This window comes from Zeus faber, assembly GCF_960531495.2.
Source record: "Zeus faber genome assembly, chromosome: 3".
Classification (NCBI taxonomy): domain Eukaryota; kingdom Metazoa; phylum Chordata; class Actinopteri; order Zeiformes; family Zeidae; genus Zeus; species Zeus faber.
Genome location: NC_137190.1, coordinates 773,381 through 790,195, shown reverse-complemented (window position 1 = coordinate 790,195; position 16,815 = coordinate 773,381). Strand labels below are relative to the sequence as shown.

The 16,815-nt window shown below is 45.0% G+C and overlaps 1 protein-coding gene across 2 annotated transcripts in view; it reads left to right on the top strand.

Moving 5' to 3' along the window:
- The first annotated feature begins 1,255 nt into the window (after window positions 1-1,255).
- rhpn2 (rhophilin, Rho GTPase binding protein 2) overlaps window positions 1,256-16,815 on the top strand; it is a 25,817-nt gene continuing 10,257 nt past the window's right edge. For both annotated transcript variants that reach the window (XM_079997114.1, XM_079997113.1), the window contains exons 1-4: window positions 1,256-1,461; window positions 7,176-7,291; window positions 9,871-9,999; window positions 16,490-16,565. In XM_079997114.1, coding sequence (XP_079853240.1) covers window positions 1,402-1,461; window positions 7,176-7,291; window positions 9,871-9,999; window positions 16,490-16,565 — 381 coding nt within the window. In that variant the 5' untranslated portion in view covers window positions 1,256-1,401. The remainder of the gene's footprint in view (window positions 1,462-7,175; window positions 7,292-9,870; window positions 10,000-16,489; window positions 16,566-16,815) is intronic.

Sequence of the window (16,815 nt, the reverse complement as noted above, 5' to 3'; positions counted from 1 at the left end):
CAGTGTAAGACAGGTGAGGTCAGTGGAGGACAGGTGTGGTCAGTGTAATACAGGTGAGGTCAGTGTAAGACAGGTGAGTTCAGTGTAATACAGGTGAGGTCAGTGTCATGGACAGGTGAGGTCAGTGTAAGACAGGTGAGGTAGGGACAGACATGCACTTTCTACTACACTGTCAACCATACAAACACACCAGACAACAATTTTTCGATAAATTCAACTCAACATTAGCGTCATTCACCGCACTGTCTGATGAGTAAAGATGGCCGATGGCCATAGAGTTATGGAGACATGAAAACTCTGGTTTATCCTTTAACACACGATCTCAACTTGGATTTGGACACAGCTGATATGAAAACTTTAATCTGCATAAAACTGATTCTATTCTTACAGATATTTGGTGCTGGCTTTGCTTCCCTCCTGTTTGGGGTACACGGATGTCCATGTGCTGTGTATTTGTGTACATAGATATGTACCCTTGTATATTTATGTGTAGTTTATACAAGAAGATCAAATACCTTTGTTTACCTCCAACATGCACCAACGGTGAACTGTGGGGTGCATTTATGAGGTCAAATATCACTTTCGAATGCATGCATGTGAGAGGAGCAGAGTTAAAAACATACAATTCGAATGAAATGAACTTAGAATTCTGAGAGTAGCACATTATCCAGTATGGGCAGTCCATAGTTGCGCTCAAGTAAGGTAGGAATAACGTATAGCAGCTATGTGGACTAATATTATCCTGATATAGTAAATATGTGTATAGTCATAACGTATATATATTTCTATCATAGCCATATAGTCTGTTGATATAGCAATATAGTGATGAAAATAGTCATTATTGTAATTACAGCAATGCTAATAATAACAGTAAGGACAAAAAGTACTCATGGTAATAATAGTAAGAGTAATAATTGTAGTGCCACTAATAATAATAACACAGGATGAAAACAGGAAAAATACTTTCACAAGGGTGGTGCTAAAGGGAATGTCCGCTGAAAAAGTTTGAATAAACTTCCTGGAAACTTGTTTTAACTTGATATTTTCTCATTCTTTAGCGGTTGTTGTTTTAAGCTGCAGTTCAGCTTATGGTCGCTAGGTGTCTCCGTCTATCTGTGGGCGTGGTTTCCTTGATTGACAGGTCTCTCGTTCGCGGTCGCGCAAGGTGGGCGTGTCACCTGACGCACAGTTCACGTCGTTACGTCGTACGTACGTAACGCAACATGATGTCATGACGCCGGGCGGAGAGTGGAAAACAAGTGGAAAGTAGTTGATCTGCGAGAGAGAAGGAGAAAGAAGAGAAAGGAGAGAAAGGAGAGAAAGGAGAGAAAGGAGAGAGAAGAAAGAAAAGAGACGAGAAAGGAGAGAGAGAAGGGAAGCCAGAGGACAGCAGAGCCCGGGATGACGGACACCGTTCGGCCGGGAGGGCTGGAGGGCTGCGGGGAGAACTTCTTCCAGAAGGTGGGTCCAGAGCGGCTCCAAGTGTGGACCAAACAAGGAATCAGGAATAGGATTGGATTTTATGTTATTATTACAATAATGACATTAATCATTTTTATAATTGTTGATAAACATTTGTTCATATTTAATTGTTTACATATTCAAATATATACGTAGAAAAATATACAAAATAGGATTTGATTTTATATAATAATTGTAGTAATAATAATAATAATAATAATAACAATAATAGTAATTGTGGCGACCCCTAACGGGAGCAGCCGAAAGAAAAAGAAAGAAAGATAATAAAAATAACAAAATATTTGCTCATATTTTTTCCCATGTATTCATTAAGCAGTTTTTAAATGTTAAAGTACCAAGCAGCACTTTCAGGGCGATACTGTCAACTTCAGGTGTGTGCGAGATGTGGGTTTGACGCTAGTGTGTGTGCGTGCATGTGTGTATGTATGTGTGTGTATGTGTGTGTATGTGTGTTGGGTATGTGTTGGGTGTGTGTGTGTGTTGAATGTGTTGTGTGTGTGTTGGGTATGTGTGTGTGTGTGTGTGTTGAATGTGTTGTGTGTGTTGGGTATGTGTGTGTGTGTTGGGTGTGTGTGGGTGTGTGTGTATGAGTGTGTGTATGTGTGTGTTTTGTGTTGTGTTGTGTATGTGTGTGTGTGTGTGTGAATCCTTCTTCATGTTGATGTCAGAGCTATTGAGAGAATGTTCCTCTGCTGCTTTCTGCCTAGTATCAGCTACAGCAGGACGGTGTCAAGTCCTTCAGCATAACACCACACAGGAACAATTTGGATTGGTGTATGGATAGTGCAGTGTGTACTGGATAGTGCAGTGTGTACTGGATAGTGCAGTGTGATCTTCGTCTGAAACATGCTCCCTGCTATATTCCTCCTCCTTCTCCACCTCCTCTTTCTCCTCTACCTCCTCTCTTCCTCCTTCTCCTCCTCTCTTCCTCCTCTTCATCCTCCTCCTCTTCTCTCACTCCTCCTCCACCTCCTCCTTCTCTCCTCCTCTCCTCCTCCTCCTTCTCTCCTCCTTTCTTCCTCCTCAATCTCCTCCTCCTGCTCCTCAACCTCCTCCTCATCCTTCTCCTGCTCCTCCTCTCCTCCCTTCTCCATGTCTGAGGTTTCAGGCTCCCTTCCAGTCTTCTTCTCTGGTAGAGAAAGTGTTTTGTCAGCAGCTTTTCTATTGGTCGACTGTGCCAGACCAGAAACACAGTGATAACATGTGTTCTGGAGGGGGAGGAAGTGACATCACGCACTGTGACTCAATGAGCTGAAGCTGGAAGCTCCACAGTATCTAACTAATCTATTCACACAAAGTGTATTGTGTGTTTTAAAGAATGTGTGGCCCCGCCCCAGAAACTCAGCTTTTTGCAGCTTGGCCGCTGATGAAGGTGTGGTCAGGTAGAAGCTTCTGGACTCAACCAAAACAAAACAACTTTCATTCAACTTTCAACTTTGGATCCACGCTATGAAGTCACGGCAGAACTTCCAAATAACAACATTAGCTGCACATTTGGCTTTTTTCTGGCGTTATGACCAGGCCCCCGTCCAAGCCCCTGTCCAGGCCCCCGTCCAGGCCCCCGTCCAGGCCCCTGTCCAGGCCCCTGTCCGAACCCTTGTCCAAGTCCTTGTCCAGTTCCCTGTCCAGTTCCCTGTCCAGTTCCCCTCTCCAGGCCCCTGTCCAGTTCCCCTCTCCAGGCCCCTGTCCGAACCCTTGTCCAAGTCCTTGTCCAGTTCCCTGTCCAGTTCCCCTCTCCAGGCCCCTGTCCGAACCCTTGTCCAGTTCCTTGTCCAGTTCCTTGTCCAGTTCCCTGTCTAGTTCCCTGTCCAGTTCCCCTCACCAGGTCCCTGTCCAGTCCCCTGACCAGGTCATTGTCAAGGCCCATGGCCAGGTCCTCCATCTAGGTCCTTGTCCAGGCCCCTGAACAGGTCCTTGTTCAGGCCGCTGACCAGGTCCTTGTCCAGGCCCCTGACCAGGTCTTTGTCAGACCCCTGACCAGGTCCCTTCCCCAGGTCCCCTCTCCATGTCCCCTGTCCAGGTCCCTGCCCAGTCCTTTGACCAGGTCCCTGTCCGGTCCCCTGTCCAATCCCCTGTCCAGTCCCCTGTCCAGTCCCCTGTCCAGGCCCCTGACCAGGCCCCTGACCAGGCCCCTGACCAGGCCCCTTACCAGGTCCTTGTCCAGGCCCCTGACCAGGTCCCTGTCCTGTCCCCTGTCTAGGTCCTGTTCCAGTCCTCTGTACCAGGTCCTTGTCCAGTCCCCTGAGCGGGCCCCGAGTGTACTGGGTCAGGGGTCCAGTTTGGTCGTTGCGTGCACACTGAGCCCTGTGTTGTGCTCTGCTGAAGCCGCTAACATGCTAATGGATGCTCTGTCTGCAGCTAATGAAGCAGCAGCGTTCCCAGGTCGCTGCTCCGGACCCCAGAGCAAGGCACTGCACGGGTTTGGGGGTTCCATTCCCAACACATCACAGTCTCAACGGTGTGATCACCGAATGAGGAGAGAAAGGTTCAGTCTCCATGTTGGACTGTTGTCCAACATGTAGGACGAGTTCGGGGGACCAAAGTAATTGGGAATCATTCTCAATAACGATGGATCCTCTTTACGCCCTGCTCTCTAAACAGTCTCTCACTCCTCCTGTTCACTCCCCCCGTTCTCTCCTCCTGTTCACTCCTGTTCTCTCCTCCTGTTCACTCCTGTTCTCTCCTCCTGTTCTCTCCTCCTGTTCAATCCTGTTCTCTCCTCCTGTTCTCTCCTCCTGTTCTCTCCTCCTGTTCAATCCTGTTCTCTCCTCCTGTTCTCTCCTCCTGTTCTCTCCTCCTGTTCTCTCCTCCTGTTCTCTCCTCCTGTTCACTCCTCCTGTTCACTCCTGTTCTCTCCTCCTGTTCTCTCCTCCTGTTCTCTCCTCCTGTTCACTCCTGTTCTCTCCTCCTGTTCTCTCCTCCTGTTCTCTCCTCCTGTTCACTCCTGTTCTCTCCTCCTGTTCTCTCCTCCTGTTCTCTCCTCCTGTTCTCTCCTCCTGTTCTCTCCTCCTGTTCTCTCCTCCTGTTCACTCCTCCTGTTCACTCCTGTTCTCTCCTCCTGTTCTCTCCTCCTGTTCTCTCCTCCTGTTCACTCCTGTTCTCTCCTCCTGTTCTCTCCTCCTGTTCTCTCCTCCTGTTCACTCCTGTTCTCTCCTCCTGTTCTCTCCTCCTGTTCACTCCTCCTGTTCTCTCCTCCTGTTCTCTCCTCCTGTTCTCTCCTCCTGTTCTCTCCTCCTGTTCAATCCTGTTCTCTCCTCGTGTTGTCTCCTCGTGTTCTCTCCTCGTGTTCTCTCCTCCTGTTCTCTCCTCCTGTTCACTCCGTTCTGTGTTTTTATATAATCCTGAGTCACGGGGGGGGGGGGGCTCTTGTGTTCTGCACTAGCTGCCTGTTTCAGCAAAAACACATTCTACTCACAACTGTACTTAGTACACAACTGTGTGTGTGTGTGTGTGTGTGTGTGTGTGTGTATATGTGTGTGTGTGTATGTATGTGTGTATGTATATGTGTGTGTGTATATACGTGTATGTATATGTGTGTGTGTGTGTGTGTGTGTGTGTGTCTGTTGACACAGCAGGGCAGGGCTCACCATCTTGATAGCACCAGAACACACTGTACACACACACTGTGCTTGGTATCACGTACAGTACCTTGTTTTAAAATGTGTGTGTGTTGTTTTAAACGGCAAAACAACTCAAGCACGGCACACTGCGGTGCTGGGCATATCCCACAATGCATTGAGATGACAAGACGTCAGTAAAAGCTTCTATGCGGCGTCGTCATGACAACGTGCTGATCAATTGGGAGTTTTTGGAGTCATTTGTAGTATTTGTTGTATTTGATGTACTTCACTGTACAGTTCAATGAGTTACGTTTTGCTTTGGGTTTACAATACATCTGTTCATATTCTTGTATAAATGAATACATTAGGAGTACTAGATTATGTACTCCTGTATTATAGATTATTATACAGTGGGGCAAAAAAGTATTTAGTCAGCCACCAATTGTGCAAGTTTTCCCACTTAAAAAGATGAGAGAGGCCTGTAATTTTCATCATAGGTTCACTTCGACTATGAGAGACAGAATGGGGGGAAAGAATCCAGGAAATCACATTGTAGGATTTTTAATGAATTAATTAGTAAATTCCTCGGTAAAATAAGTATTTGGTCACCTACAAACAAGAAAGATTTCTGGCTTTCACAGACCTGTAACTTTTTCTTTAAGAGGCTCCTCTGTCCTCCACTCGTTACCTGTATTAATGGCACCTGTTTGAACTCGTTATCAGTATAAAAGACACCTGTCCACAACCTCAAACAGTCACACTCCAAAGTCCACTATGGCCAAGACCAAAGAGCTGTCAAAGGACACCAGAAACAAAATTGTAGACCTGCACCAGGCTGGGAAGACTGAATCTGCAGTAGGTAAGCAGCTTGTTGTCAAGAAATCTACTGTGGGAGCAATTATTAGAAAATGGAAGACATACAAGACCACTGATAATCTCCCTCCATCTGGGGCTCCACGCAAGATCTCACCCCGTGGGGTCAAAATGATCACAAGAACGGTGAGCAAACATCCCAGAACCACCCGGGGGGACCTAGTGAATGACCTGCAGAGAGCTGGGACCAAAGTAACAAAGGCTACCATCAGTAACACACTACGCCGCCAGGGAGTCAAACCCTGCAGTGCCAGACGTGTCCTCCTGCTTAGGCCAGTACATGTCCAGGCCCGTCTGAAGTTTGCTAGAGAGCATTTGGATGATCCAGAAGAGGATTGGGAGAATGTCATATGGTCAGATGAAACCAAAATAGAACTTTTTGGTAAAAACTGAACTTGTCGTGTATGGAGGCGAAAGAAAGCTGAGTTGCATCCAAAGAACACCATACCTACTGTGAAGCATGGGGGTGGAAACATCATGCTTTGGGGCTGTTTTTCTGCAAAGGGACCAGGACGACTGATCCGTGTAAAGGAAAGAATGAATGGAGCCATGTATCGTGAGATTTTGAGTGAAAACCTCCTTCCATCAGCAAGGGCATTGAAGATGAAAGATGGGTCTTTCAGCATGACAATGATCCCAAACACACCGCCCGGGCAACGAAGGAGTGGCTTCGTAAGAAGCATTTCAAGGTCCTGGAGTGGCCTAGCCAGTCTCCAGATCTCAACCCTATAGAAAATCTTTGGAGGGAGTTGAAAGTCCGTGTGGCCCAGCGACAAAACATCACTGCTCTAGAGGAGATCTGCATGGAGGAATGGGCCAGAATACCAGCAACAGTGTGTGAAAACCTTGTGAAGACTTGCAGAAAATGTTTGACCTCTGTCATTGCAAACAAAGGGTATATAACAAAGTATTGAGATGAACTTTTGATATTGACCAAATACTTATTTTCCACCATAATTTGCAAATAATTTTTTTTTAAATCAGACTGTGATTTTCTGGATTTTTTTTCTCATTTTGTCTCTCATAGTAGAGGTATACCTATGATGAAAATAACAGGCCTCTCTCATCTTTTTAGGTGGGAGAACTTGCACAATTGGTGGCTGACTAAATACTTTTTTGCCCCACTGTATTAGTTTCATAATTGGAATAAAAATTATTATTATTATATTTTTATTTTATTATTATTGTGTGTGTGTGTGTGTGTGTGTGTGTGTGTGTGTGTGTGTGTGTGTGTGTGTGTGTGTGTGTGTGTGTGTGTAGGGCTGTAACCCGCTGGCCCAGACAGGTCGCAGTAAGCTGCAGAAGCAGAGAGCGACGCTCAACCAGCAGATCATCAAACAGATGAGGATGAGAGCTGGAGCAGAAAACCTCCTCAAGTACCAACGCATCATTATTATTATTATTATGATTGTTGTTGTTGTTGTTATTATTGTTGTTATTGTTGTTATTGTTTTTGTTATTGTTATTATTGTTATGATTATAATTGTTATTTTCTTTATTGAGGATACCTGAGGAACATAGATACACACTCACAATATTCAATTAGACAGAATTAACAATGAGGAAATCTAGTCCAGTCGCGGCGGCGCGACTGGTGTTCAACCAGCCAAAGAGGGCACATGTCACTCCCCTGCTCATCGAGCTCCACTGGTTACCTGTAGCCGCTTGGTTACCTGTAGCCGCTGGCATCAAGTTCAAGTCTCTGATGCTGGCCTACAGAGTGATTGCTGGGAATGCTCCCGCCTACTTAAATGCTCTTGTAAGAGCACATGTTGCCCCCCGGATGCTGCGCTCGTCAAATGAGCGTCGCCTGGCCCTGCCGGCCATACAGCCACGGCAATCCAGGCTATTCTCATTTGTAGTTCCACGTTGGTGGAACAAGCTGCCAAAAATGACCAGAGCAGGGAGCTCCCTCTCTGTCTTTAAGAAGCACTTGAAGACCCAGCTCTTCAGTGAGTACCTCCTGTCCTAACCTACAATTACTTAGCACTACCTAGCAGTATTTATTGTTACACTAATGTTGTTGTTACACTAATCTCTGTCGCAATGTAGCTTGAATGTTATTCTCCCTTGTAAGTCCCTTTGGATAAAAGCGTCTGCTAAATGACTAAATGTAAATGTAAATGTAAAAAGAAATGGAAGGACAGTTTAACATCAAAGAAACCAGTTTGATTCTTAATTTCGTGACCAATCTTTTAATATTAATTTGAAAAGGACGTTTTTCATCAAGTATATAAATGTCCAGGGCTTAGTGGGGTCAAATGGGGCTCAAATAAATAAAAACAGACATTTGAGAAATTTAAGGTTAAGGAGACTGGAGTCTGTATTGAGTCCCCCTGTGTTTAGGAGTAGATGGATGGATGGATGGATGGATGATGGATGGATGGATGGATGGATGGATGATGATGAATGTTGGGTGGATTGGTGGATGGACGGATGATAGATGATGGATGGATGATGTAAGGATGGATGGACAGATGGATAAATACTTTTTTCATCCCCAGAAGGAAGTTGCAGTGTCCCAGCATCTCACATCAAAACAATAGGCAGTAGTAATACCAAACGATAGAAGAAAAATAGGATAGTTGATAATAGACAAAGATAATTGTAAGCAATTAAAATGTGGCAGGATTATGGAAAATGTTGAACAATCTGACCCCGGCAGCTGGTGCAGCAGCCTGGTTGTCCAAGTCTGTCCAAGTTGTACAGACAGGAAACAACACAGGTCCTAATACAGAACCTTGTGGGACACCTTTGTTGACTGGTTGACTGGTTGACTGGGTGAGGATTTCAAACCTTGATAGAAACAGGGGGTGGTGTTGGTGTGGTTTTCAAGCACCAGCTTGTACTTTATCGTCAGGGAGAAAGACAGTACTATTTCTAGATCTTAAGGATTCTATATATTATTCATCAAGGAGAGTTTACATATCGGGCTGTCTCACCACCTTTCATAACAGACAACTGATTCAGGGATAAGTAAGCAGTATGGGTGAGGGAAAACCTGCTGATGATCTCAAAGGAAAGGGAAGCGGCTCGGAATGCAGTCGACCGTGACTCTAAATCCCTTTTAAACAGAGTTGGATTTCCTGGTGAGGGCCCGAGATTTCAGAGAATCTTCATGACATCACTTTATTTTACAGAGATCACATCCAACATGCACCTTAAATGCTGGTGGGGAGGGAGGGAGAGAGTGACAGAGAGAGTGACAGAGAGAGTGACAGAGAGGGAGACAGAGAGGGAGACAGAGAGGGAGACAGAGAGGGAGACAGAGAGGGAGACCGAGAGGGAGACCGAGAGGGGGACCGAGAGGGAGACAGGGAGGGAGACAGGGAGGGAGAGGGAGAGGGAGAGGGAGAGAGAGAGGAAGACAGAGAGGGAGACAAGGAGTTTGTTGACAACATGTAGATATTGTCAACAATGTTGTCTCTGGTCTGACAGGTTTATTCAGCTCTGTGTGTTGGATCACTGCAGTCAGAGATAAGGAGCTGTTACCAAACCACCTTCTGTTAGAGGCCACTGGTGCTGGAGGTTCTTCTCTCAGACAAAACGACCCTCATCTTCCTCATCTTCCTCATCTTCTCACACTGACCTCAGGGGTTCGATGAAGCATCTTAAAAGCAGGAAAAGCTCTCATATCTTATTATATATTATATATATATATATGCATAAAATATAAAATAAGCTGAGCTGTAAACACCTCTGTTGGTGCTGCCATGTTGCCATGACAGCAGGTGTGTTTGTTTCCTTGCCCGTTGCGTCTGGATGGAGGGTATCCCCAGGAGGCGCACACTGAAGTCCTCCACCCTCTTCATCTTCATCATCATAGTCTGCTGATAAAAACAATCAACTCACCATGCATCAGACTTGATGGATTCATATCATTTTTATTTCTGTATGTGTACATGCTGCTTACCGTGTTATGTTACTAAAGTGTTAATGTTTTGTGGCCCCGCAGAGCGACCAACAACAACAAGGTGCGTGAGATGGTGGTGCTGGAACTCAGCTACGTCAACTCCAACCTGCAGCTGCTGATGGAGCAACTGGAGGGACTCAACAGCTCGGTAGAGGTCTACCAGAACTCCCAGTGAGTCCAGTGCTGGATAATACACCATGTACTAGGTACTATGGTGTAGTGGATAGTATACTGGCAGGAAGTAGTTCTGCTGCACAGGAAGTGTTGCATTTCACATATCACTCATATTTGGTGAAAGGGTCAAAAGGTTTAGAAGTTTTAGATGAATGAACAAACTGGATTATCAATTACATTTCATTACATTTGACCCAGCTGCTGTCAGCCAACTGGGTGTGTGTTGTCTGCGGTGATAATTAGATGCTATGATCCACACACACACACGGGGTGTGTCGTGCAGCAGTATGTTGAGCAACTGGACCATCTGCTTGTGTGTGTGTGTGTGTGTGTGTGTGTGTGTGTGTGTGTGTGTGTGTGTGTGTGTGTGTGTGTGTGTGTGTGTGTGTGTGTGTGTGTGTGTGTGTGTGTGTGTGTGTGTGTGTGTGTGACATGAGGAGCTCGCTGAAGCGCTGCAGCTTCTAAAGTCACTGTTCCCTGTTACGTCATAGACTTCACTGTTTCATAAAAACAACAAACACAACACGATGAACCCTGCATGAAAACAGGAAGTTAAATCATCTTCCTGTACTTTGATGGTTCTGGTTGAACACGCACACACACACACACAAAGGCCATGTGAAGAGGCCATGTTTGCCATGACAACAAACTACAACACAGAAAGAATGATGGAGGCGGGGTGATTAGGTGTGTGTGTGTGTGTGTTTGATTATGGGGAAAATGGTCTTTATATATTTCTATATAACTAACCAGGAGGATTCCTTCTCGCTCCTCTTAGTTACTCTTGCCTCTTGGTGCTCCAACATGAACCTAGTTCTGGTTCTGGTGCCGGTTTCGCAGTTGGTTCAACCTGCGATCCTTCACAGAACCAGTTTGCTTTTCCACAGGAAAAACGTTCCCAAGAGCCACGTCATTACATCACTGGAGACGTCTGCATACATCTCCACCTTTTCATCAGGATGGGGGATTATTATTATTATTATTATTATTATTATTACTCTTGTTATTATTATTACTATTATTATTACTATTATTAATATTAGTTCTATTATTATTTCTATTATTACTATTATTATTATTATTATTATTATGATGGATGGATGGATGGATGGTTTCTCTTTGGTATCTTTTGGGCTAAATGTGTCTGGAACAGGACAACCGCTGCAGCTACTGACACGGTTGAGGTGTCATGTGAACCGTGACATCTCCGAACTTCCATTCGCATCGTGCGAGCTGCGTTGTGTATAGTGGTTACACACTGTGTGTGTGTTTGTGTGTGTGTGTATGTGTGTGTGTGTCGTCGTCTTAACTGTTTGATGTGGGCGTGGCGTTTGGTTTGATATTTGATTATTTAATATAAACTCATTGTGTTCATGGAACCCGGTGCTGTGTTCTTATTTTGCAGCATTGGATCCAGTCGTAACATTGTGTAGTAACAAACAGTCCAAAACATATTCCCTGTCTGTGACCTCACACATGGAGCATCACATTTTAGATGTGATGCTGATGTAAAGAGGAGTGACAGCACAAAGACACTGAACCCTGTGTATTATTGCCTGCAGCTATATTTATAATTTTTATTATCTTTCATGGTGAGTTGTTTATGTTTTTTGATTTGATTGGGTAATGAGTGGGACAGAATATGATAAACGTCTATGAAAGCACTGAAAACATGTATAATATTCTTAGTATTATTTTAATTGTGGTGAAAACCGGAAAAATGTGTTAGGATTAGCCAGAGCCTGCGAGCCGGATCCAGCAGCTTGAGTGTTTTAATGATTAAAATAAAAAGTCTGCTCCTACTCAATAACATCAGATCTATTTTACATTATGTTCAGTATGGAGAACAGGGATGACTGGAGACACCGATGGAAGGCTCGTCTGAGGACAACGTAGAGAGAGTTGATTTGTCCACCTGAGAGGGTAGAACAGAGACCGGCAGCTTGTCAGAAGGGCCGGCACACAAGAAAAAAGTCCCGGAACACCAAAGAATAAAACATAGAAGTGCCGGTACTGCATGTACCGGTTAGTACTGTCCCACTTCCTTGGTTCCTCTTGGGGCCTGTTGGTGATCAGGTGGTTCTCTTGGACCGGCTCCATCGGACCTGGTTCATAGGCGTCAATATGAGAATCATGAGACAATGTAGTCTCTGTGTGTGTGTGCGCGTGTGCGTGCGTGCGTGTGCGCGTGTGTGTGTGCGCGCACACGTGCGCGTGCGTGTGTGTGTGTGTGTGTGTGTGTGTGTGTGTGTGTGTGTGTGTGCGTGTGTGTGTGTGTGTGCGCGCGCGCGCACGTGCGCGTGCGTGTGTGTGCAGGTGTTTGGGACAGGAACACAAAGCTTTACCTGAAACTCCCACAAAGACTCTGCTCGTGTTTCGCAGCGTTTCCCACAATCCTCTACTTCTCCGGTTCAGTCCGGATCGAGCTATTTCTGTGCTGACGTGATGCAGAATAGGATGAGGAGGTAACTCACGTGCACACACGTGCACGTGAGGAAGGAGATTATTCCATATCATTGTTTATTGTTTTTTAATGTTTTCAAGGGCTCAAAACAGAATTTTACCTGAGAGATTTGACCTGAAGAAAATAAACCATTTTTAAATATATTACAGAATTAACTCAGAAGCTTGTATTGTGATATATAGTAATAATAATAACTTTATTCATATAGCACTAATCAAACAGCTTCACAGAGTTAAAAAGCACACATAAAGAGTTATTGTGTAAAATAATTAAAACAAAGTTCTAAGTTCTGAAAATCACTGTCTATCAAAGATGCTAAAAGAATAGAAATAAATAAATGAATGAATAGAAAAGTAACGTGAACAAAAACTGTAGAATTCCCTGTGGTCATGATCCATTTTGAAGGGAACTAACTCAGTTTTATTTACATGATAATCTGTGAGAGCAACCAGAGCCAGGCACCGTGTGTGTGTCTGTCTGTGTGTGCGTGTGTGTGTGTGCGTGTGTGTGTGTCTGTGTGTGTGTGTGTGTGTGTGTGTGAATTCCTGCCCCCCCACCCTCCATTAAATCAGGTTCTTCCAGTCTTCCTGCACCGTCAGGAATGCTGAAGTGCTGAACGATGGCAGCAGCAGAGATTCCACCAAACGCTGTCTCACTGCTGTTATTTTAGAGCAGATTTACCTCCAGATGGTACATGGCTTAAGGTGTCTCGTGGCAGGAACCATGATCTGGTTGGTTCTGCTCCACAGGGAACTGTGTCCTCTCCTCTGGACCTTCATTCCTTCTACAGGGATTGTTTGTTTGTGTCGGCGTTCTGGATGATGAAACCTGATTCTGATTGATAAGAATGTATTTTCCCACGGGGAAACTTTAAAAAGGCCTTTTTAAAACGTAGCGGAGGAAACGTGTTAGTTGTTGGAAACAGAAGCAGCCAGAGCTTTGCTTTAATGCCAGAACTTGTATCTGTAAAACAGGTCGACCTGTGAGTGTGAATGGCTGTGAACCTTTGAGGAAGTCTTTAAAGGTGTCTTTCCAGGGAGTTTTACCGTCTGATCAGAGGCAGAAAAGTCCTTTTGGGTCTTTGTTGGTTCTTAAAGTCCGATGAGGAGTAAGATCTACTTTCTGTCGGTCAACACTCCCTCCAGACCCCCTCCAGACCCCTCTACACCCCCTCCAGACCCCCTCCAGACCCCCTGCAGACCCCCTCCACACCCCCTCCATACCCCCTCCACACCCCCTCTAGACCCCCTCCACACCCTGTCCAGACCCCCTCCAGACCCCCTCCAGACCCCGTCCAGACCCCCTCCAGACCCCCTCCAGACCCCCTCCAGGCCTCTGGAGCGCAGAACTTCTAAGGAGGTCTGAGATCCGAGGAAACTGGAGCCAACTGTTAGTGAACCCGGTCCAGATCCAGACTGTTGAGGAGCTCACGTTGTTGGCCTGAACACTGTAAAAGAGATCTCAGGTTGGCAGGGTCTGTGCCATGCAGCCTGAAGTGTGTTGCCATGCCCACGGGGGCGGCTGACCTACTTGGAGTGTGTCCCAAGTCACAGTCATAAAACCCTTCAGAGTAACTGGGACATGAGCTCAGCTCCCTGTTTGCTTTTGTGTTGTTGCTGTGATTCATTTTCTGTTTGCTGTAGATTGGAGCATCAGGAAGGAGCGTTCTGTCGCCAAAGGGAGTGGACGTGTCCCATCAGGCGTCACGCCTCAATGCCGCACCTACATCCCGGTCATTTGATACCAATGTGTGTACTGTGTACCGTGGTATCCATAGCTGTTACAATTATCAGATGGAGCAGATGCCGATCTCTTTGTAAAAGATACAGTAAGGCAAAAAAGTATTTAGTCAGCCACCAATTGTGCAAGTTCTCCAACTTAAAAAGATGAGAGAGGCTTGTTATTGTCATCATAGGTATACCTTAACTATGAGAGACAAAATGAGAAAAAAAAAATCCAGAAAATCACATTGTCTGATTTTTAAAGAGTTTATTTGCAAATTATGGTGGAAAATAAGTATTTGGTCAATAACAAAAGTTCATCTCAATACTTTGTTATATACCCTTTGTTTGCAATGACAGAGATCAAACGTTTTCTGTAAGTCTTCACAAGGTATTCACACACTGTTGCTGGTATTTTGGCCCATTCCTCCATGCAGATCTCCTCTAGAGCAGTGATGTTTTGGGGCTGTTGCTGGGCAACACGGACTTTCAACTCCCTCCAAAGATTTTCTATGGGGTTGAGATCTGGAGACTGGCTAGGCCACTCCAGGACCTTGAAATGCTTCTTACGAAGCCACTCCTTCGTTGCCCGGGCGGTGTGTTTGGGATCATTGTCATGCTGAAAGACTCAGCCACGTTTCATCTTCAATGCCCTTGCTGATGGAAGGAGGTTTTCACTCAAAATCTCATTCATTGTTTCCTTTACACGGATCAGTCGTCCTGGTCCCTTTGCAGAAAAACAGCCCCAAATTATGATGTTTCCACCCCCATGCTTCACAGAAGGTATGGTGTTCTTTAGATGCAACTCAGCTTTCTTTCTCCTCCAAACACGACAAGTTGAGTTTTTACCAAAAAGTTCTAATTTGGTTTCATCTGACCATATGACATTCTCCCAATCCTCTTCTGGATCATCCAAATGCTCTCTAGCAAACTTCAGACGGGCCTGGACATGTACTGGCTTAAGCAGGGGGACACGTCTGGCACTGCAGGGTTTGACTCCCTGGCGGCGTAGTGTGTTACTGATGGTAGCCTTTGTTACTTTGGTCCCAGCTCTCTGCAGGTCATTCACTAGGTCCCCCCGGGTGGTTCTGGGATGTTTGCTCACCGTTCTTGTGATCATTTTGACCCCACGGGGTGAGATCTTGCGTGGAGCCCCAGATCGAGGGAGATTATCAGTGGTCTTGTATGTCTTCCATTTTCTAATAATTGCTCCCACAGTAGATTTCTTCACAACAAGCTGCTTACCTATTGCAGATTCAGTCTTCCCAGCCTGGTGCAGGTCTACAATTTTGTTTCTGGTGTCCTTTGACAGCTCTTTGGTCTTGGCCATAGTGGAGTTTGGAGTGTGACTGTTTGAGGTTGTGGACAGGTGTCTTTTATACTGATAACGACTTCAAACAGGTGTCATTAATACAGGTAACGAGTGGAGGACAGAGGAGCCTCTTAAAGAAAAAGTTACAGGTCTGTGAAAGCCAGAAATCTTTCTTGTTTGTAGGTGACCAAATACTTATTTTACCGAGGAATTTACTAATTAATTCATTAAAAATCCTACAATGTGATTTCCTGAATTCTTTCCCCCCATTCTGTCTCATAGTCGAAGTGAACCTATGATGAAAATTACAGGCCTCTCTCATCTTTTAAAATGGAAGAACTTGCAAAATTGGTGGCTGACTAAATACTTTTTTGCCCCACTGTATGTCCACATGCTGTCCGCAGTCACATGTTGCCATCCAAATTCAAAGGGAATTTTAAACCAATGTCAGAAATGTTGCAGTCAATACAATGAGTGAATTACGTGAGTTTTGTTTAGTTGGGTTGAGGAAAATGAAGACAGAAACATATACGTTCCAATGCTCTTTAACAGGTGTGTGATTACAAGTTAAACATCAGATAAATAGTTAATGGCGGTTATCTGGGCAGCAGTGTGACTCCGGTAAGAGCGTGTCGTATGGTAAGATGTGGGTCACTGGTTCGATCCCCGGCTCCTCCCAGCAGCGTGTGCAAGTGTCCTTGAGCAAGGCACTGAACCTCAAACTGCTCCTGAGCTGGTTGGAGCCGTGGCTGCTCTGCCACCGCTCCCTGAATCCCCCAGGATTAATAAACCTATTTTATCTTAAACTAAACTAATCTTAGCCAGCTAAAATGTTGTTATCGTCACACTTAGTGGTTTAGTTATTTAATATTATTATTATTATTATATTATTTTAATTTTCCTATTGTTCGAGTCCTCTTGTCCTTGTACTGTGTCAGTGTGTCTGAAGTACTATGTAAGTGTAGTAAATGTGATGAGTTGTGCTTGCAGGGAGACGGCCAACATCCCTCTCATCCCGCTGGGTCTGAAGGAGACCAAAGAGGTCGACTTCTCCGTTCCATTCAAGGTGAAGTTCTGTTCCCATTCTGTGTAATCTAGTTTAACCTGGTGGCATTTATTCTGAAATAACAGGTGATTCAAATAAAACTTTTGTGTGTCAGAGATATGTCAGTGCCAGCAAGTACCTGGGTCTTATGTTGACACAGATCAGATGCTGTAATTATGTTTATCAACTCGATGTCTAGTAGCTCAGGTACAATGACACAGGCAGTTGGCGCGCAGTACCTCAAAGTACCCGCAGTACCTCAAAGTACCCG